We start from the raw sequence: 22,007 nt of genomic DNA, 5'->3' as shown, positions 1-22,007 counted from the left end.
AGTAGTTATATTCTTGTATATAGGGGGGAGTATTATAGTAGTTATATTCTTGTATATAGGGGACAGTATTATAGTAGTTATATTCTTGTATATAGTGGCAGTATTATAGTAGTTATATTCTTGTATATAGGGGCAGTATTATAGTAGTTATATTCTTGTATATAGGGGCAGTATTATAGTAGTTATATTCTTGTATATAGGAGCAGTATTATAGTAGTTATATTCTTGTACATAGGGGGCAGTATTATAGTAGTTATATTCTTGTACATAGGGGGGAGTATTATAGTAGTTATATTCTTGTATATAGGGAACAGTATTATAGTAGTTATATTCTTGTATATAGGAGCAGTATTATAGTAGTTATATTCTTGTACATAGAAGCAGTATTATAGTAGTTATATTCTTGTATATAGGAGGCAGTATTATAGTAGTTATATTCTTGTATATAGGGGCAGTATTATAGCAGTTATATTCTTGTATATACAGTGAAGGAAATAAGTATTTGATCCCTTGCTGATTTTGTAAGTTTGCCCACTGTCAAAGACATGAACAGTCTAGAATTTTTAGGCTAGGTTAATTTTACCAGTGAGAGATAGATTATATATAAAAAAAAAAAAGCAGAAAATCACATTGTCAAAATTATATATATTTCTTTGCATTGTGCACAGAGAAATAAGTATTTGATCCCTTTGGCAAACAAGACTTAATACTTGGTGGCAAAACCCTTGTTGGCAAGCACAGCAGTCAGACATTTTTTTGTAGTTGATGATGAGGTTTGCACACATGTTAGATGGAATTTTGGCCCACTCCTCTTTGCAGATCATCTGTAAATCATTAAGATTTCGAGGCTGTCGCTTGGCAACTCGGATCTTCAGCTCTCTCCATAAGTTTTCGATGGGATTAAGGTCTGGAGATTGGCTAGGCCACTCCATGACCTTAATGTGCTTCTTTTTGAGCCACTCCTTTGTTGCCTTGGCTGTATGTTTCGGGTCATTGTCGTGCTGGAAGACCCAGCCACGAGCCATTTTTAATGTCCTGGTGGAGGGAAGGATGTTGTCACTCAGGATTTGACGGTACATGGCTCCATCCATTCTCCCATTGATGCAGTGAAGTAGTCCTGTGCCCTTAGCAGAGAAACACCCCCAAAACATAATGTTTCCACCTCCATGCTTGACAGTGGGGACGGTGTTCTTTGGGTCATAGGCAGCATTTCTCTTCCTCCAAACACGGCGAGTTGAGTTAATGCCAAAGAGCTTAATTTTAGTCTCATCTGACCACAGCACCTTCTCCCAATCACTCTCAGAATCATCCAGATGTTCATTTGCAAACTTCAGACGGGCCTGTACATGTGCCTTCTTGAGCAGGGGGACCTTGCGGGCACTGCAGGATTTTAATCCATTACGGCGTAATGTGTTACCAATGGTTTTCTTGGTGACTGTGGTCCCAGCTGCCTTGAGATCATTAACAAGTTCCCCCCGTGTAGTTTTCGGCTGAGCTCTCACCTTCCTCAGGATCAAGGATACCCCACGAGGTGAGATTTTGCATGGAGCCCCAGATCGATGTCGATTGACAGTCATTTTGTATGTCTTCCATTTTCTTACTATTGCACCAACAGTTGTCTCCTTCTCACCAAGCGTCTTACTTATGGTTTTGTAGCCCATTCCAGCCTTGTGCAGGTCTATGATCTTGTCCCTGACATCCTTAGAAAGCTCTTTGGTCTTGCCCATGTTGTAGAGGTTAGAGTCAGACTGATTAATTGAGTCTGTGGACAGGAGTCTTTTATACAGGTGACCATTTAAGACCGCTGTCTTTAATGCAGGCACCAAGTTGATTTGGAGCGTGTAACTGGTCTGGAGGAGGCTGAACTCTTAATGGTTGGTAGAGGATCAAATACTTATTTCTCTGTGCGCAATGCAAATAAATATATAATTTTGACAATGTGATTTTCTTTTTTTTTTTTAATATAATCTATCTCTCACTGGTAAAATTAACCTAGCCTAAAAATTCTAGACTGTTCATGACTTTGACAGTGGCCAAACTTACAAAATCAGCAAGGGATCAAATACTTATTTCCTCCACTGTAGGAGCAGTATTATAGTAGTTATATTCTTGTACATAGGGGGCAGTATTATAGTAGTTATATTCTTGTATATAGGGGGCAGTATTATAGTAGTCATATTCTTGTATATAGGGAGCAGTATTATAGCAGTTATATTCTTGTATATAGGAGGCAGTATTATAGTAGTTCTATTCTTGTATATAGGGGCAGTATTATAGTAGTTATATTCTTGTATATAGGGGCAGTATTATAGTAGTTATATTCTTGCACATAGGGGGTAGTATTATAGTAGTTATATTCTTGTATATAGGGGCAGTATTATAGTAGTCATATTCTTGTATATAGGGGGCAGTATTATAGTAGTTATATTCTTGTATATAGGAGGCAGTATTATAGTAGTTATATTCTTGTATATAGGAGGCAGTATTATAGTAGTTATATTCTTGTGTATAGGGGCAGTATTATAGCAGTTATATTCTTGTATATAGGGGCAGTATTATAGTAGTTATATTCTTGTATATAGGAGGCAGTATTATAGTAGTTATATTCTTGTGTATAGGGGCAGTATTATAGCAGTTATATTCTTGTATATAGGGGCAGTATTATAGTAGTTATATTCTTGTATATAGGGAGCAGTATTATAGTAGTTATATTCTTGTATATAGGAGGCAGTATTATAGTAGTTATATTCTTGTATATAGGGGGGAGTATTATAGTAGTTATATTCTTGTATATAGGGGACAGTATTATAGTAGTTATATTCTTGTATATAGTGGCAGTATTATAGTAGTTATATTCTTGTATATAGGGGCAGTATTAGGGCGGGTTCACACATGGCGGAATTCCACTTAAATTCCGCTGCGGACACTCCGCAGCGTTAATCCGCAGCGGAGCCGTTTCTCCATTGACTTTCACTTTAATTTAGCAGTGTTCGTTTACACGATGCGTACAATTCCGCTGCGGAGCATAGGCTGCGGAGCGGAATTTGGTGTCCGCAGCATGCTCTGTCTGTTGCGGAGCAGTGGCGGACTCATGGCGGAATTTCTCCATTGACTTCAATGGAGATTCTAAGTTCCGCAATGAAGTCCGCAGCTGTCATGCACATGTCATGTGTGCTGCGGATGCGTCTTGCTTTTTTAACTTGACATTTCTTCATTCTGGCTGGACCTAGGTATTTCTAGGTCTACAGCCAGACTGAGGAAGTCAATGGGGCTCCCGTAATGACGGGAGCGTTGCTAGGAGACGTCTGTAAATAGTCACTGTCCAGGGTGCTGAAAGAGTTAAGCGATCGGCAGTAACTGTTTCTGCACCCGGGACAGTGACTACCGATCCCAATATACATGTATCTGTAAAAAAACATATAAGTTCATACTTACCGAGAACTCCCTTCGTCTGTCTCCAGTCCGGCCTCCCAGGATGACGTTTCAGTGTAAGTGACGGCTGCAGCCAATCACAGGCCAAGCACAGGCTGCAGCGGTCACATGGACTGGCGCGTCATCCAGGGAGGTCGGGCTGGATGCCGAAAGAGGGACGCGTCACCAAGACAACGGCCGGTAAGTATGAAAATCGTTTACTTTCACTAGGGAAAGTGCTGTCCCTTCTCTCTATCCTGCACTGATAGGGAGAAGGGAAGCACTTTTCCCGCAGTCTGCAGCAGCTAGTCCGCATCAATGTACTGCACATTTTGTGCAGATCCGCTGCAGAATCTGCAACGCAGATTCTGTGCGGCATCGATGCGGACAGTTGCGGAGGAATTCCGCCATGTGTGGTCATGCCCTTATAGTAGTTATATTCTTGTATATAGGGGCAGTATTATAGTAGTTATATTCTTGTATATAGGGGCAGTATTATAGTAGTTATATTCTTGTATATAGGGGCAGTATTATAGTAGTTATATTCTTGTATATAGGGGGCAGTATTATAGTAGTTATATTCTTGTATATAGGGGGGAGTATTATAGTAGTTATATTCTTGTATATAGGGGACAGTATTATAGTAGTTATATTCTTGTATATAGTGGCAGTATTATAGTAGTTATATTCTTGTATATAGGGGCAGTATTATAGTAGTTATATTCTTGTATATAGGAGGCAGTATTATAGTAGTTATATTCTTGTATATAGGGGCAGTATTATAGTAGTTATATTCTTGTATGTAGGGGCAGTATTATAGCAGTTATATTCTTGTATATAGGGGCAGTATTATAGTAGTTATATTCTTGTACATAGGGGGTAGTATTATAGTAGTTATATTCTTGTATATAGGGGCAGTATTATAGTAGTTATATTCTTGTATATAGGGGGCAGTATTATAGTAGTTATATTATTGTGTATATAGGAGCAGTATTATAGTAGTTATATTCTTGTATATAGGGGCAGTATTACAGTAGTTATATTCTTGTACATAGGGGGTAGTATTATAGTAGTTATATTCTTGTATATAGGGGACAGTATAGTGGTTATATTCTTGTATATAGGAGGAGTATTATAGTAGTTATATTCTTGTATATAGGCAGCAGTATTATAGTAGTTATATTCTTGTATATAGGAGGCAGTATTATAGTAGTTATATTCTTGTATATTGGGGCAGTATTATATTAGTTATATTCTTGTATATAGGGGGCAGTATTATAGTAGTTATATTCTTGTATATAGAGGGCAGTATTATAGTAGTTATATTCTTGTATATAGAAGCAGTATTATAGTCGTTATATTCTTGTATATAGGAGCAGTATTATAGTAGTTATATTCTTGTATATAGGGAGAAGTATTATAGTAGTTATATTTTTGTATATAAGAGCAGTATTATAGTAGTTATATTCTTGTATATAGGGGGCATTATTACAGAAGTTATATTCTTGTATATAGGGGTAGTATTATAGTAGTTATATTTTTGTATATAAGAGCAGTATTATAGTAGTTATATTCTTGTATATAGGAGCAGTATTGTAGTAGTTATATTCTTGTACATAGGAGGCAGTATTATAGTAGTTATATTCTTGTATATAGGAGCAGTATTATAGTAGTTATATTCTTGTATATAGAGGGCAGTATTATAGTAGTTATATTCTTGTATATAGGAGCAGTATTATAGTAGTTATATTCTTGTACATAGGTGCAGTATTATAGTAGTTATATTCTTGTACATAGGTGCAGTATTATAGTAGATATATTCTTGGTAATGACATATCTTTCACAGGTTGCATCAATTTTTCAAAAGGTTTTGTCATTTATTAGATCTCCACCTTGCTCGTTTTTAATGGTCTGAAATGCTCTGTCGATTAATTTTATGTATTTTTTAGAGGTCAGAGCTTAATTTTTTTTTATTACAGAACACTTCTGGGAGCTTAGGAAATTACTGAAGATAAATTATTGAATTTAATGGAAGCTGAATAATTCTGTACGCTGTGAGCTCCCCCTAGTGGTGACTGCAGTTACCCATAATTTTTTCATGTAATCCTATGGCTGTATCCCAGAATTAATGAAAAAGAAAAGAAAATCAGACATAATATCGAGCATGACAATGTCTTTCTAACAAAATGTATTTTTAGAGGGAGGGCCCAGCCCTATATAACTCAAGAAGCGGGAGAGCCTGTAGGAGGGGGTAGAACTCCACGTTGTATGTCAGCAGTGCTGTATGCCGGCTCGCTCCTCATTTTATCTAAAGTGCTAGCTCTCCTGTGTGTTTCTTACTGTGTACGTCTCCATTCACACTACAAGCCGTGTTTCTGAATAAAAGCTTCTTCTCTACTTCTTTACTGACAAGCAGAGGAGGCTTTTCTATTGGCTGGTGGCAGTTGGAGAGTGGAACTTAGCACATGCGCCCTCCCTCAATCGGCTCAGAAGGACGTGCACATTACTATACAATTTTAACACCAGGGGGCGCCATTATAATGAAGTAAAGGGAATATCTCCCAACTGGAGTATTTCTGTAACACAAGATAAAATACAAAACTAATTAATTTTTAATGCTAAATTATATTGCAACAACATTTAAAACTAGAACAACCCCTTTAAAGGAAATCTCCACTTTGCATTATATATTTACAACATTCTATGGTATAAGTATATATAAAGACACTTTGCTTTACTTCTCTTGATCTGCTTTGTTATGATATGGTGTTTTAGGGCAAAGCCTCACGTAGCGGAATTGCTCTGGAATTCCGCTGCGGACCCATTTCTCCATTGCCTTCCACTGCTTTTTAGTAGTGTTCGTTTAGACGATGCGGAAAATTCCGCTGCGGAGCATAGGCTGCGGTGCGGAATTTGGTGTCCGCAGCATGCACTGGATGTTGCGGAGTTGTGACGGACTGGTTGCAGACTCATTGCGGAAGTTCTCCATTGACTTCAATGGACATTCTAAATTCCGCAATGAAGTCCGCAGCTGTCATGCACATGTTATGTGTGCTGCGGAGCGTATTGTTTTTTTGACATGACATTTCTTCATTCTGGCTGGACCTATGTATTTCTAGGTCTATAGCCAGACTGAGGAAGTCAATGGGGCTCCCGGAATTACGGGTGACTACGTGTGTGCACAGGTAATTACGGGAGCGTTGCTAGGCGACGTCAGTAAATAGTCACTGTCCAGGGTGCTGAAAGAGTTAAGCGATCGGCAGTAACTGTTTCTGCCCCCTGGACAGTGACTACCGATCCCAATATACAGCAACCTGTAAAAAAAATAGATGTTCATACTTACCGAGAACTCCCTGCTTCTTCCTCCAGTCCGGCTTCCCAGGATGACGTTAAGTGAAGGCTGCAGCCAATCAAAGGCCAATCACAGGCTGCAGCGGTCACATGGACTGCCGCGTCATCCAGGGAGGTCGGACTGGATGCCGAAAGAGGGACGCGTCACCAAGACAAAGGCCGGTAAGTATGAAATTCTTTTACTTTCACTAGGGAAAGTGCTGTCCCTTCTCTCTATCCTGCACTGATAGAGAGAAGGGAAGCACTTTCACCTCAATACGCAACGGCCAGTCCGCATCAATTTACTGCACATTTTGGGCAGATCCGCAACAGAATCTGCAACGCAGATTCTGTGCGGCATTGATGCGGACAGTTGCGGAAGAAATACGCCACGTGGGGCCATGCCCTTATTCTCCCTTCACACAGAAAGGCACGCTTTTTGGAACGTTTTTCATTGAGTGCCGCGGGCAAAAAACGCTTTCTCTGCCTCCCATTGATGTCAATGGGAGGTCAGAGATGGAAACCCCCGAAGAAAGGGCATGTCGCTTCTTTTTAACCGCGATTGTTTTTTTCCTCTAGCAGGAAAAAAACGCCTCCGCTTCCAATTGAAATCAATAGGAGGCAAATTCGGACGTTTTTTGCCACGGTTTCCGACACGGTTTCCGTGGCAAAAACAGCCGCAAAATACTCTGTGTGAACAGGGACTGAGACTCATGACTATCTACAGAGTGGAGCTGAACCGCACACCGATTCCAACAGATTTTTTTACTTTTACTTTGGCTGTGAATGGAGAGGAAACAACATACAGCTCAGAATCAGTGCAAAATAAGTAAAGATTCTTTAAGTGAAATGTTTTTAAAAGGAGAACTGTCTTTTAGGGGTAAAGCCGGACATGGCAGATTTGCAGGGCGGATTCCACATTGCAAATCCGCAACAATTTGCAGTACAATACGATTTTTTTTTTATTTTTTTAAATCGGCATTGAAATCAAAGCATGCTGTGGATTTCACATTTTGCAATGCGTACGGTGAAATGTGCGGCAAATCTATGACAAAATCCGTATGTGACAAGTGAATAAATCCGAAATAGAATTGGCCAAGAATCCATGGCAGAAATCTGAGGCTCACCTTCGGATATCTACTGTGGATTTGTAGTTTCATGTGCCGCTGATCCGTACCAACGTTAACTGAATATGCGCGGAAACTGCATCGAGATTTTGCATTAGGCGGTATTAATCCCTTCGCGCCCCCCGACGTAATAGCACCTCCTGGTGCGTATGGAGTGGGCTCACGTGTTGCTGTGCATTACAGATGACACCCGGGACTAATGGCCAGGAATAGCAATCGCGCTGGGCCTGGCGGTTTAAACCTTTAAATGCCACGGACCGCAAAATCCAAGGCATAAGAAAGAGGGGGCGGCCCCCTCTGACAGCACATCACAACCCCGCCCCCCCGTGCCGCGATCACGGGGTGCCGATGGTTGACATGGCAGCCCATGGGCCTAATGAAGGCCCCCCAGGTCTTCCTTCATACAGAAGCCTGTAAAAATGACAATATACTGCGATACATTATTGTTTTGTACCATCGATCTAACAATCGCCGGTTCAAGTCCCCTAGAGGGACTAATATAATGTGTAAAAAAAAAAAGTTTAATAAAGTTTTTAGTAGCGGAAAAAGTATTAAAAAGTTCAAAAAGCGCTCCCATTTTCCAATTTTTACTCTAAAGTAATGTAAAAAAATAAACAAAATTGGTATCGCTGCATCTGTAAAAGTCTGAACTATTACAATATAACTTGATTTAACTCGCACGGTGAACGGCGTAAAAAATTTTTTTTATACATTTTCGTTTTTTTGGTTGCCTTAGCTCTAAAAAAAAATGTAATAAAAAGCGATCAAAAAGCTGTTTGTACCAAAAAAGAGTACCAATAAAATCTACAAAATCTACGGAAAATAAAAAAAAGTTATGGCTCTCAGAATGTGGGGAAAGAATTTTTTTATCTTTGTAAAAGTAGTAAAATATAAAAAAAACTCTATAAATTTGGTATCACCGTAATCATATTGAGACGCAGAATAAAGTTACGTTGTCGTTTTTACCGCACGGTGAAAGCCGTAAAAATAAAACTCAAAAAACAATGGCGGAATCACATTTTTTCCAATTTCAGCCCACAAAGACATTTTTTTCAGTTTCCCAGTACATTATATGGAACTTTATATTTTATGGCGCCAAAAGAAACTACAACTCCTCATAGCTCTCGCACCGCTCGACTGACGGGAAAAATAAGAAAAATGATGGCTCTAGGGAGGCGGGGAATGAAACACGAAAATGAAAAATCAAAAAATGGCTTAGTCCTGAAAGGGTTAAATTCCGCATGCAGAAAATTCCGCCCCGTGTAAACAACAGGGCGCTTTTCCATTCAAATACACAAAGTTTTCGTAACAAAATACGTGTGAAAATCAGCTGTGTGAACATGGCCTTACCGGAAATTAGAGACAAACTAAAGTTCGGACACAATTACGTTGATGATAAAGCCGCTCGGCTGCGCAGGACAGGTTGTCATAGCTACAGCTGAAACTTTTTGGAAGGTTGACATCTTAGATACGTCTATCGTCCATATTATGTAAGGTGAAAAAGTATCAAAAAATGTATCTACACAGCTGTAAAAAAAAAAGTATTTGCCCGGATGCCCCTTATTCAGGGTTGCCAATCTCCACTTCAGAAATTTCTGGACAACAGAGCTAAAAATCACGGACAGACCAAAAAATTTTACGGACACATTACAAAATCAAGAGTAAGTGATAATAAAGAACATAAGTAACACCTTTTATAAGTGATCACACAAGTGGGATAGTAAAGATAAGAACGTGAGCTGAATTAAAAACCGATTAGAGTAATACAATTAAGATATTAATAATACAAAAAAAAAAAAAAAGTAGTCGAGGGTCAATTCAATTGCGGCGGGCATTGTCTCGGTCTCTCCCGCCGGCGAGGTCTGTCTGCTGCGTGGGGGTGGTAACTGGTCAGAGACTCAGAGTCAGACTGGCTGCCGCTAATTAAGTGCAGGAAAGCTACAAGCGGGCCTGTGATTGGTGAGTCCGACACTCAATCCACCCACACCCACCCGCCTGGTCTCGGGACATGAGGTGACGACCAGGTGACTCACACGTCACTGGTCCCGGCAAGACCCAATGACGGTCTGTGTGTCTCTGAGGTCACCTCAGTCAGAGACCGTCACACGCTCCTCCTCCGCAGCCGCTCCATGTCCACTCTCCTCCTAATTGCCACCCGTTTCCCTACTGGTTTGCCCTGTGTCTGCGCATGTAAGTGTTAGCGCATGCGCAGTGCAAATCATGGGAGGGAACGGAAGAAATCCCGGACAGTGTTTTTTTTCTGCCCGAAGCTACAGACGCAGAAAAAAACACGACGTTTTTACGGACTGTCCCTATATTTACGGACGGTTGGCAACCCTGCCCATATTGCATATTTGCCAATATTGTAGAAATTAAGTAATTAAGAAATTAATTGTAGCCAATTAACCTAAGGGCTTATTTAGCCGAATGTTGAAATCATCCATGTGGCGGATATTCTTTTAACGGACAGTGAAAATATAAGTAATGTCCTATTTTTACAGATCCCTCAATATACTTATGCCTATGAGGGATCTGTGAAAACAGGTCCAGTAGGGATGCAAATCAGCTGTTTTTCACACGGTCATCTTAGTGAGAACATACAAACTCCATGCATATATCGTCCTTAGTTGGATTTGAACCCTGGGCCCCAGTACAAGCAGGGGTGTGGGTGTATACACGTATCATAGAGGCCCATGGAGAAAGTGACTCCAGCCCTGTTGGTCTCATCCTTTTGCTACTGGTTAGTGAGCAGGGTCAGCCTTACAGGTGTGCGACATGTGTGATCTGACAGGGTGAATAAACTGCCCCTGCTGAAGGGGGCGCCACAGATGACCTGGCACCTGAGACTTGTAACCACCACATCTCTCAATATCAATTGTATAATGGTTTTATGAAAACATTTGCATAACAGTGTTATTAGGTTACTTTGTATGGAGCTATTATTTGGTGACTATAAGTTGGTATTATTTCAGCACTGTATTGAGGGATTTACTTTATGTGACATCGTGCGGCGCTGATACTTACACTATAATATTTTTGCAGTATATTTGTGGTGGCGGCGCTGAATAATACTGTTGTTTAAGGAACTGTATGGAAGTATTATTGTCCAAAGTGTGGCACTCTATGGTGTGGATATTTATACACTATAAGGCAGTACACCATATGGGGGAATGACAATATAGGGGGCCGCACAGGGAATCATGCAATGTAAGGCCGGCAGTGGTATTGAGAAACTGAGCAGGACTCCCCTCTCCAGAAGAACTGCAATTTCCATAAGCAAGGGTGGGTGGATATTGGCATTCGACCCAAGAGTCAGGGAAAGGGCATATAGGGGGAATTGGTCTTTGCTATATGGGGTTCGTCTCTTCTATGTATGCCACTGAAAGCAAGTCTACACCTAAACGTACTAACAGAAAAATCCTGACTTGAGCCCTATGGGGATGCTGTGGCCGGACCTGAAGAAGTTCACAAAGGAAACCGACCATTGAGTCCCCATTAAGGCCGTGCAGCATACAGTGGCCTGAAATTCTTCAACAATCATCTGATCGACTGATATCAAGCCATGGGAAGGGTTAATAAACAATTATTGCTGCAAAGTTGGTGCAACGGGATGTAACAAAAACAACAATATTTAGCTAAAAAGAATTCCCGTAATTTGCTGAATCTTGTCCAATCTCTTTCCTGAGCAGGTTTCCGTCAGTATCTTACACATCATCGTATTCCGCCAAAGTTTTTTCATCTGTGTTCTGAACTTTTTCACGTCCATTATCTGTCAGTTTAATCAAGCCTATATTCATACAATATGTGCAAAGAGCAGCCATCTTGGGACCATCTATATAGAGCGCCTCACGGCTTATATTTTTATTTTAAGTACATAGGTCACATTCAATGGGAATTATAAAACTGAGATGTACTCTGAGCAACAACCAATGTGTCCTTTCTAGAAGGTCAATTTCTTCTTCTTCTTCTTCTTCTTCTTCTTCTTCTTCTTCTCTTGCTGTTGGCGATAAAAACTTCAAATTCCATCAAGTTCTGACAGTCGAAGGAGAGCCACCTTAAAGGGGTTATCCGGAAACCAAAAATTGCTACCCACACATTATGTTATATTTTAAGAAGGCACTTACTCAGCGCTCACCCGAGCGCTTCTGCCGCTTTGTTTTAGCGATCGTTGGGGTCTCAGTGCTCAGACCGCCACCGATCAAATCTTCTGACATGTCACTATGACGTCAGAAGTTTTTTGAACGTTTAGTTACCCTTTAAAACCTGTTGCGTGAAGCTCTCCCGTTTCCTCTTACTTGATGACGCGCCGACACCGACCCCCATGTCGGCCCATCACCAATCACATGACAGCAGGAGAGGCTGGCTTTCTCGCCAATAGAGCATCCTTGTGCATGCGCAGTCGGAACTAGGGGAAGTAAGTAACAGGTAAGTGGTGGGCGGGGAATCCTGGGCAAAGAGGAAAGCAATGGATGCCCAGAAGAGATGGTGCAATTCCCGCCTCATACCTGGAAGGAGAAGACCATGTCTGCAGCGATATCGGGGTTTGGTGAGTAACCCTGAAAGAATGTTTTGGGAGTTGAAATTATGTCTTATGATGAAGGAACCTTTTTTAAATTATTTTGGGAATTTTTTTTATTTTTGGGTTGTCGGATAACCTCTTTAAGCTATCTATAGAAACAAGTGAGATTCATAAGTTTATAGGCCCTTTTGGGTAGCTTTCTACTTGGGTACGTTGGCAGCCACCAGTTGCCCAAGTGGTAAGTGATCTGCTCCAGAGTCAGCTTCATTTGGAATGGTCTTCTGCTGGACCTCCCTGGCCCTGTTGTAGCCAAGTCCCATTGTCATGAGAGAACCTAGGCCCATCGAAGGATCCTCGATTCCTCTCGTGGGTCAATTGAAACCTGATTTGGTGGGACTCGGCGTGTATATTTCCTTTTACCATAAAGGAAAGACGAGAAATAGATGTCTCCTAAACCAGATAAGGATCCGGCCAAGCTAGAAGATCGCATTCTAGAATTTGCCAAATTTATGAGAACTAATAAAATTTGCAATTATTTTTGAGATCCTCAATGATATTCAGTGATTTAGATACACGTTAAGTAACATGTTGTCATTAAAGTAGATCCTTTGTCAGACTTTGTTGCCCTATATAAGGGCAGCATAGTATGGGGACAAGTTCGCTCTCCTATTGCCAAAATGGCACAATAAAATATTGTGCTGTTTGGCTAATAGGAGTGATCAGAGATTACACTGGGTGTATTGATGAGGGGATTGCTCCCCGCTTCCCCTAACATAGGGCAGCATAGTCTGATGAAAGATCCATTTCTAAGCCCAAGGGAAGGTCAATCCTTTAGCCGTTGTTCCCTATAGGGTCTTCCACTTCCGGTCAGAGGTTTTTCATATTCAGTCCCCGTTTCATAGCTATTGGTTTTACTTTGAGGCATTGAATTAAAGGTGTTGTCTGATTTAGAAAACTCTTCCCTAATGGGTATTGGAGAATCTCTGAAATAATAGAAGGGATCTTCTGTGATCCTCATCCTTTAGCCTGAGTGAAGAGTGGCCACAAAGAGCGTCTAACGTTCCGGAGGACCCGTCAATATGGCACATTATACCGAGATCCCATTTTATTTCCATGAGAATTGTGTAATGCATAATTTCTCCTTTGGTGGCGCTGCAGGAAAACTGAACAAGTTCAGAAAGAGATTTCTGCCGATTGTTGGGGGTCCCAGCAGCAGGACAACCTGTGATCAGCTTATCATCAGGGGACCCTTCTAAAAAATATATTTTTTAATGTGGAGGGCCCCTTAAAGTGATTTAGTTTATATTATTTTGTATTTAATTTCAGATTCTTTGGTTCTTTGGTTTGAGTCATTTTGTTGGCTCCCCCGATGTTAAACAGATGACAGACCCACAAGTATATTCTGCTAATACATTATATTATCAACCCCTGAAGGTTGCAACCAATTGTGGCCTTAAAGGAGTTTTCCCATGATAGGACACAAAAAAGTCATAGAGTGGGAAGGGGTTAAATAACCCTTCAGAGGACATTGCAATTTTATACAGTATTACAGTATTTAATATTTCAGGGTCAATCATGTAGAATTAGAACGCAATTATCCGGCTTATTACAGTGAATTATTTCATTTCTATACATAAAACGTGCGGTGGTTTTTGTAATGTCATTATTATATTAGCAAATATGATTTATAAGAAGCTGGATGGTAGAAATTATAAAAACTGCGCAAATTAAATTACAGGTGTACGTAGGGGGTCAAAAAAATTCTCTGTAATATTTTATTACTGGACTCAATAAATGCATTTATAGTTTTTTGACAGACCTTGACTTTTAACCCGTTCCATGCCGTGGCCCAGGGGCGGATTACAATGAGGGAAATATGGGCAAGTGCCCGGGGCCCGAGGCTGGAAGGGGGCCCAGTTCGCCCCGGTTCTCTCTTACCGGTTGTTAAAATTACAGCCGGTTCAGAGAACCGGAGTGAAGTGGGACCGCTCACCCAACCAGTGGCTATACACTACACTACGCACTACACAATAAAAAAGTTACTATAGTAACGGGAGCCGCGTCCCGTTGCTATAGTAACGGGAGCCGCAGCCCGTTACTATAGTAACTACAGTACTTACCTTCCTGTTTCCGGTGCGCAGCGCATGACGTCACCACCATCCTGGGTCAGGACATCCGCCGCGGCTGAAGAGCAGGGTAAGTTTGATACCCCTTCTGCTTGAAGCTGATGGCTTGGGGTCCGACTCCCAGGACCCCCGCCAATCACCTGTTTTGAATGGGTGCTTCCCCTTCATTCCGGTCACTTGCTCACACTGAATCCGTGTGGGCGATTCACAGTGTGAGCGAGTAAGTGAAATGAAGGGGAAGCAGCTCTCGTACGAGTGCTGCGGCCCCTTCAAAACAGCTGATTGGGGGGTCCCGGGAGACGGACCCCGACACATCAGCTATTGATGGCCTATCCTCAGGATAGGCCATCAATGTTTAGGGACTGGACAATCCCTTTAAGCCTAGAGGGCCCATGAGACAGGATCACAGATTGTGTGATGCTGTCTGCTGGGCCCTGTATCTAAGCCAATCACATGGTAGGCTTAGATACAAGGCCTATGTGTGATCCTGTCTGCTGGGCCCTCTATCTAAGCATCTTACATAAGCACATGGTAGGCTTAGATACATGGCCCATGTGTGATCCTGTCTGATGGACCCTGTATATAAGCCTACCATACGTGTTACTAATCGTTTTTGTTGTGTTTATGGTTTTTTTACAGGTTCGGTCGTTGGACTACGTCGGATTCGAGGACTAGTTCGATGACGGCGTTTTTATTATCAATAAAATCGTTAATGAGGGTTGTCTGGGTGGTTTTTATTTCAATAAAATATTTTTTTTATGTCTTTGTTTGTTTTTTAAACTTTATTACTACCGCCTTAGTAATGGACGCCGGCTGATTGACAGCGTCCATTACTAAGGCGAGGCTTAGTGTTAGCCGGTACAGAGGCTAACACTAACCCCCATTATTACCCCGGTACCCACCGCCACCAGGGGTGCTGGGAAGAGCCGGGTACGATCCAGTACCTGACCATCTGTAGTGATGGTCGGACAATGGGGCGGCCGCAAGCTGGTATTATTAGGCTGGGAAAGGCCAAAAACTGTGGCCCTTCCCCCCTGGTAATGTTAACCTTCTGCTGCTGGCTGGTTATGAAAAATGGGGGGGACCACGCCAGATACAACAGCAGCAGCCTAGCATTACCAGGGGGGAAGGGTCACTGTTTTTGGCCTTTCCCAGGCTGATATTACCAGCCTGTGGCTGACCCGGTACCCGACCATCACTACAGATGTATATATTTACCTTCTCTTAAGGTAAAAGTATATGTTAAATCTACTTTTACCTTAAGAGAAGGTAAATATATACAGTAAAAACTAAATCCCAAAAACCATGGAGGAATCTCAGTTTTTTCCAATTCACCCATTATATGGTACTTTACATGGTGCCAATAAAAACGATAACTCCTCCTGGAAAAAAATAATCCTTCACACACCACTCCATTGACGTAAAAATAAAAAAGTTATAAAGCTCCTGACCACGTCAGTTACTCAAAGTATTCTGCTTTCTTTCTTCTATATGGCTCATTCCACTTTTACAGCTAAATTAAAACCGTGCCAGATCTGTGGCCGAGGAAACAGAAATCTGCAAATATATACGGTACAGCATCTTCGGAGTTCGCGGTGGGGAGGGGCAGACCTGAAAAAGTGCCCGGGGCCCATGGTACCCTTAATCCGCCCCTGCCATGGCCATAACAGTTACGTGACCTATACCACATAAGGAGACACCAGTATTATAATTGGCACATGGTAGGTGGGGGCCCGGTTACAGATTTTGAATCATGACCCTGAATATTGGAGTTACGCCTTTGTCTGTATAGCCCCAGCAGAGTGATATCATGCGTATAACATAAAAGTTCAGAAGTCACTGCATAAATCTCTACTAGAACACCATGCCGCAATTAAATAAAATTCCATGATGAGAAAATAAAAAAATCAGTCATGAAAGGGTTACACAGAATTTTTCTAGGGCTCTTAGACTCCATAAAAGTTCAGTAAGAGCCATTAACCCCTTAAGGACGCAGCCTAGTTTTGGCCTTAAGGCTCAGAGCCCATTTTTCAAATCTGACATATTTCACTTTATGTGGTAATAACGTCGGAATGCTTAAACCTACCCAAGCGATTCTGAGATTGTTTTCTCGTGACACATTGGGCTTCATGTTCGTGGTAAAATTTGGTCGATATATTCAGTGTTGGTGAAAAATTTCAAAATGTAGAGAAAATTTTGAAAAAATTGCATTTTTCAGAATTTAAATGCATCTGCTTGTAAAACAGACGGTTATACCACCCAAAATAGTTTCTAGTTCACATTTCCCATGTGTCTACTTTAGATTGGCATCGTTTTTTGAACATTATTTTATTTTTCTTGGACGTTACAAGGCTTAGAACATAAACAGCAATTTCTCATATTTTTAAGAAAATTTCAAAAGCCTTTTTTTTAAGGTACCTCTTGAGTTCTGAAGTGGCTTTGTGGGGCCTATGTATTAGAAACCCTGATAAAACACCCCATTTTAAAAACTAGACCCCTCAAAGTATTCAAAACAGCAGTTAGAACGTTTTTTAACCCTTCAGGCATTTCACAGGAATTAAAGCAAAGTGGAGGTGAAATTTGCAAATTTCATTTTTCTTGCTGAATTTCAATTTTATTAATTTTTTTTTCTGTAACACAGAAGGTTTTACCAGAGAAACACTACTAAATACGTATTGTCCAGATTCTGCAGTTTTTAGAAATGTCCCACATGTGGCCCTACTGCGCTCGTGGACTAAAACACAAGCCCTAGAAGCAAAGAAGCACCTAGTGGATTTTGAGTCCTCTTTTTTATTAGAATATATTTTAGGCAGCATGCCAGGTTTGAAGAGGTGTTGAGGTGTCAAAACAGTAGGAATCCCCCAATAGTGACCCCATTTTGGAAACTACACCCCTCAAGGAATTCATTTAGGGTTGTTGTTACCATTTTGACCGCACAGTTTTTTCACAGCACGTATTTGAATTGGGCTCTGAAATGAAAAAAATGTCATTTTTTCCAATAAAATGTCATTTGTGATCAAAATTTCTTATTTTCACAAGGAACAAAATACCCCATTTTGTTGCCCAATTTGTCCTTAGTGTGGCAATACCCCATTTGTGGTGATAAACTGCCGTTTGGGCCCATGGGAGGGCTCAGAAGGAAAGGAGCGCTATATGTTTGTTGGAGTCCAGATTTTGTTGGATTGGTTTTCGGGTGCCATGTCGCATTTGCAGAGCCTCAGAGGTATCAAAGCAATGGAAACCCACCAAAAGTGACCCCATTTTGGAAACTACACCCCTCAAGGAATTCATTTATGGTTGTTGTTAGCATTTTGACCACACAGTTTTTTCACAGCACCTATTTCAATTGGGCTGTGACATTAAAAAAATGACATTTTTTCCAATAAGATGTAATTTTTTACCAAAATTTCTTATTTTCACAGGGAACAAAATACTCAATTTTGTTGCCCAATTTCTCCTGAGTGCATCAATACCCCATTTGTGGCAATAAACTGCCGTTTGGGCCCATAGGAGGCCTCAGAAGGGAAGGAGCGCTGTGTGTTCTTTGGAGTACAGATTTTGCTGGTTTGGTTTTCGGGTGCCATGTCGCATTTGCAGAGCCCCAGAGGTATCAAAGCAATGGAAACCCACTAGAAGTGACCCCATTTTGGAAACTACACCCCTCAAGGAATTCATTTATGGGTAATGTGACCATTTAGACTCCATAGTTTCTTCACAGAACTAATTTGAATTGGGCTGGGAATTAAAAAAATATATATTTTTTCCAATAATATGTCATTTTAGCTCAAAAATTCTTATTTTCACAAGAAATAAAATACTCCATTCTGTTGCCCAATTTGTCCTGAGTGCGGCAATACCCCATTTGTGGTGATAAACTGCCGTTTGGGCCCATGGGAGGGCTCAGAAGGAAAGGAGCGCTGTGTGTTCTTTGGAGTCCAGATTTTGCTGGATTGGTTTTCGGGTGCCATGTCGCATTTGCAGAGGCCCAGAGGTATCAAAGCAATAGAAACCAACCACAAATGACCCCATTTTGGAAACTACACCCCTCAAGGACTTCATTTATGGGTGTTGTGACCATTTTGACCCCATAGTTTTTTCACAGAATGTATTTGAATTGGGCTGGGAATGAAAACAAAATTATTTTTTTCAAATAATATGTAGTTTTGGCTGAAAATTTCTTATTTTCACAAGAAACAAAATACCCCATTCTGTTGCGCAATTTGTTCTGAGGGCCGCAATACCCCATTTGTTGTGATAAACTGCCATTTGGGCCCATGGGAGGGCTCAGAAGGAAAGGACCACCATTTGGCCTACTGGGGATTTTCTAGTGCGAAGTCATGTATGCAGAAGCCCCTGAGGTACCAGAACAGTTGAAACCCCCAAGAAGTGACCCCGTTTTAAAAACTACACCCTTAAGGCATTCATCTACATGTGTAGTGAGCATTTTGACCGGAGACCTACACCCCATAAACTGTAATGTGGGTTCTCCCGGATATGGCAATACCCTACATGTGGCTGTTATCAGCTGCCTGGACACACAGCAGGGCCCAGAGGGGAAAGACGAGGGGGGATAAGCTGTGTGGAGTGCATCAGGGTAAGTAAAATTGGGGTAAATTATAAACCAAGGGATGTATGATAAATTTTAAAACACTTTCATACAGAGCTCTGGTTATTCGGGACACGTGTCACATTGATATATTGTGTCCTCCCTTACCCCCTCTTATAGCAGACTTTGCACCTCTTTTGACTTTTTCCCTTCTTGCCAGTTTGGGGAACTTCTCCTGGAAAGTGTTGCCCTGGTACGATGCGTGTGGGCTCGCTTCCAGAAGTACTGGGTGCCCCCCCTTCTTGGTCCCTAAAGATTAGGTTCTTGATAATCACCTCTTGAAATTCCAGGAAAGTTCCCGTCTGGCCTGCACATCGACGTAGCATGTACGCATTGTACAATGCCATCTGTATGATGTGCCCGGCCAGCTTCTTATACCACACCGCATGGCGCTGTAGGGCTTCAGGGCTTGATCTTACAAGTCCATCCCTCCCATGTACCTATTGTAGTCCAGGATGCAGTCTGGTTTGGGGGTGGCCTTTCTTTCATATATCCTAAACCTGTAGGTATACCCTGATGCACTCTCACAGCTTATACATCTTCACGCCATACCTTGCCCTCTTACCCGGCAGGTACTGGCGGAATTGAACCCTCCATTTAAAATGTACCAGGGACTCATCAATAGAAATACACTTCTCAGGGGTGTATGCTGGGGAAAACCGGGCACTGGAACGGTCTAATAGGGGTCTCCGTTTATACAAACGGTCAAAACTGGGGTCATCTCGGGGTGGGCACGGCTCATTATCAGTATAATGTAAGAAGCGAAGTATTGCCTCATTTATTTATTTTTTTTAGGTTCCAGTTCAGTTCTGAAGTTGCTTTGAGGGGCCCATATATTAGAAACCCCTATCAAACACCCCATTTTAGAAACTAGACCCCTCAAAGTATCCACAACAGCATTTAGAAAGTTTATGAACCCTTTAGGTGTTTCACGGGAATTTAGAGCAAAGTAGAGGTGAAATTTACATTTTTTTTTTTGTCAGAAAATCCTCTTTATACCATTTTTTTTACAACACAAAAGGATTTATCAGAGAAACGCAACTTAATACGTATTGCCCAGATTCTGCAGTTTTGAGAAATATCCCACATGTGGCCCTCGGGCGGTAATGGACTGAAAGAGCGGCCTCCGAAGCAAAGGAGGACCTAGTGGATTTTGAGCCCTCTTTTTTATTAGGCACCATGTCCGGTTTGAAGAGGTCTTGTGGTGCCAAAACATTGGGAACTCCCCAAAAGTGACCCCAATTTGGAAACTAGACCCCTTGAGGAATCCATTGTAGTTTTCTTGGGGTGCATGCGACTTTTTGATCAGTTTTTATTCTATTTTTAGGTGGCGTGGTGACTAATAAACAGCAATTCTACTATTGTTTTTTTTTTCGTTTTTTTTTACAGCGTTCACCGTGCGCTATAAATGACATATTCACTTTATTCTGCGGGGCGATACGATTACGGCGATACCAGATGTTTATAGGTTTTTATTATGTCTTATGGCGTTTGCACAATAAAATACGTTTTGTAAACAATCATTCGCTTTTTGTGTTACCTTATTCTAAGAGCCATAAAGTTTTTATTTTTCAATCAATAAAGCCGTGCAAGGACTTATTTTTTGCGTAACGAACTGTAGTTTCGATCAGTACCATTTTTCGGTACATGCGACTTTTTGATCTCTTTTTATTCCATTTTTTGGGAGGTGAAGTGACCAAACAATTGTGATTGTGGTACGGTTTATTATTTATTTTTTTTACGGCGTTCACCGTGCGGGATAAATAATGAAATAATTTTGTAGTTCAGGCCGTTACGGACGCGGCGATACCAATTATGTATAGTTTATTTGTTTGTTTATATATTTTTATTAATAATAAAGGACTGATAAGGGAAAAAGGGGGATTTTTACTTTTAATACTTTTAAATCTTTTATTTTCTTATTTTTACACAACTTTTTTTAACTTTTTTTTTACTTTATTACTTTGTCCCACTAGGGGACGTGAGGGCAGGAGGCCCTGATCGCTATTCTAATACACTGCACTACATGCGTAGTGCAGTGTATTAGAACTGTCAGCTACTCACTGACAGCAAGCATAGTGGGTCCTGACGTTGTCAGGACCCACTAGGCTTCCGTCTATGGCATAGCCGGACGCCATTGTTTGGTGTCCGGTTGCCATAGTCACCATCGCCGGCCGCTATCGCGTAGCAGGCCGGCGATGGCAGCTTAACCCCTAAAAAGCCGCGATCTCTATAGAACGCTGCTTTTAAGGTGTTAATCAGCGGGGACACAGCGATCGGTCCCCGCTGTAGGAGCTGTGACAGCTGCTGAACAAGACAGCAGCGTCATAGCTCCTGTATGTGTCGGGAGGACGGCCGAAACGGCCGTTACTCCCGAGACGTACTATTACGGCATGGAGCGCGAACGATACAGCTGCCATGACGTAATAGTACGTCAAGGAGCGGGAAGGGGTTAAGCTATTAAGACTTGGAACAGTGGAGAATATTCCCAGGAGTACCGAATTGAAAATTACTTCAAGGGTGCGCCAACAACTCAACCAAGACGACGCAAGAATCCCAGAAGAATATCTAAAGAACTGCAGCCCCCCTTGTCTCAGCTGAGGTCCGTGTCCATAACTCCACAATAAGAAGGAGACTTGGCCAAAATGGGATTCGTAGGAGAGCAGCAAAACTAAAACCAGTTTCATCTATAAAGTACTTACCTGTCCAAGCTCGACCAATGTCTGCAGGTCTCAGCCTCCAAGGAGATTTCCGTTGCTACCACCAACCACTCACTCAACTATGTTTTTTGCTCCTCGGTTCCACCAAGGTTACCTGGAGAACTAGTTATCGGATAACCAGCATGCACTTCAAGGGGTTGTCTCAGGTTAGACATTGGTGGTGTATCG

The 22,007-nt window shown here is 41.5% G+C and overlaps 1 protein-coding gene across 1 annotated transcript in view; it reads right to left on the bottom strand.

Moving 5' to 3' along the window:
* KCNQ3 (potassium voltage-gated channel subfamily Q member 3) overlaps positions 1-1,676 on the bottom strand; it is a 118,656-nt gene extending 116,980 nt beyond the window's left edge. The window contains exon 1 of the mRNA XM_075827939.1: positions 1,623-1,676. Coding sequence (XP_075684054.1) covers positions 1,623-1,661 — 39 coding nt within the window. The 5' untranslated portion in view covers positions 1,662-1,676. The remainder of the gene's footprint in view (positions 1-1,622) is intronic.
* Positions 1,677-22,007: the final 20,331 nt, after the last annotated feature.

Source organism: Rhinoderma darwinii, chromosome 5 (genome assembly GCF_050947455.1).
Source record: "Rhinoderma darwinii isolate aRhiDar2 chromosome 5, aRhiDar2.hap1, whole genome shotgun sequence".
Taxonomy (NCBI): domain Eukaryota; kingdom Metazoa; phylum Chordata; class Amphibia; order Anura; family Rhinodermatidae; genus Rhinoderma; species Rhinoderma darwinii.
This window is presented reverse-complemented; position numbering and strand designations above follow the sequence as displayed.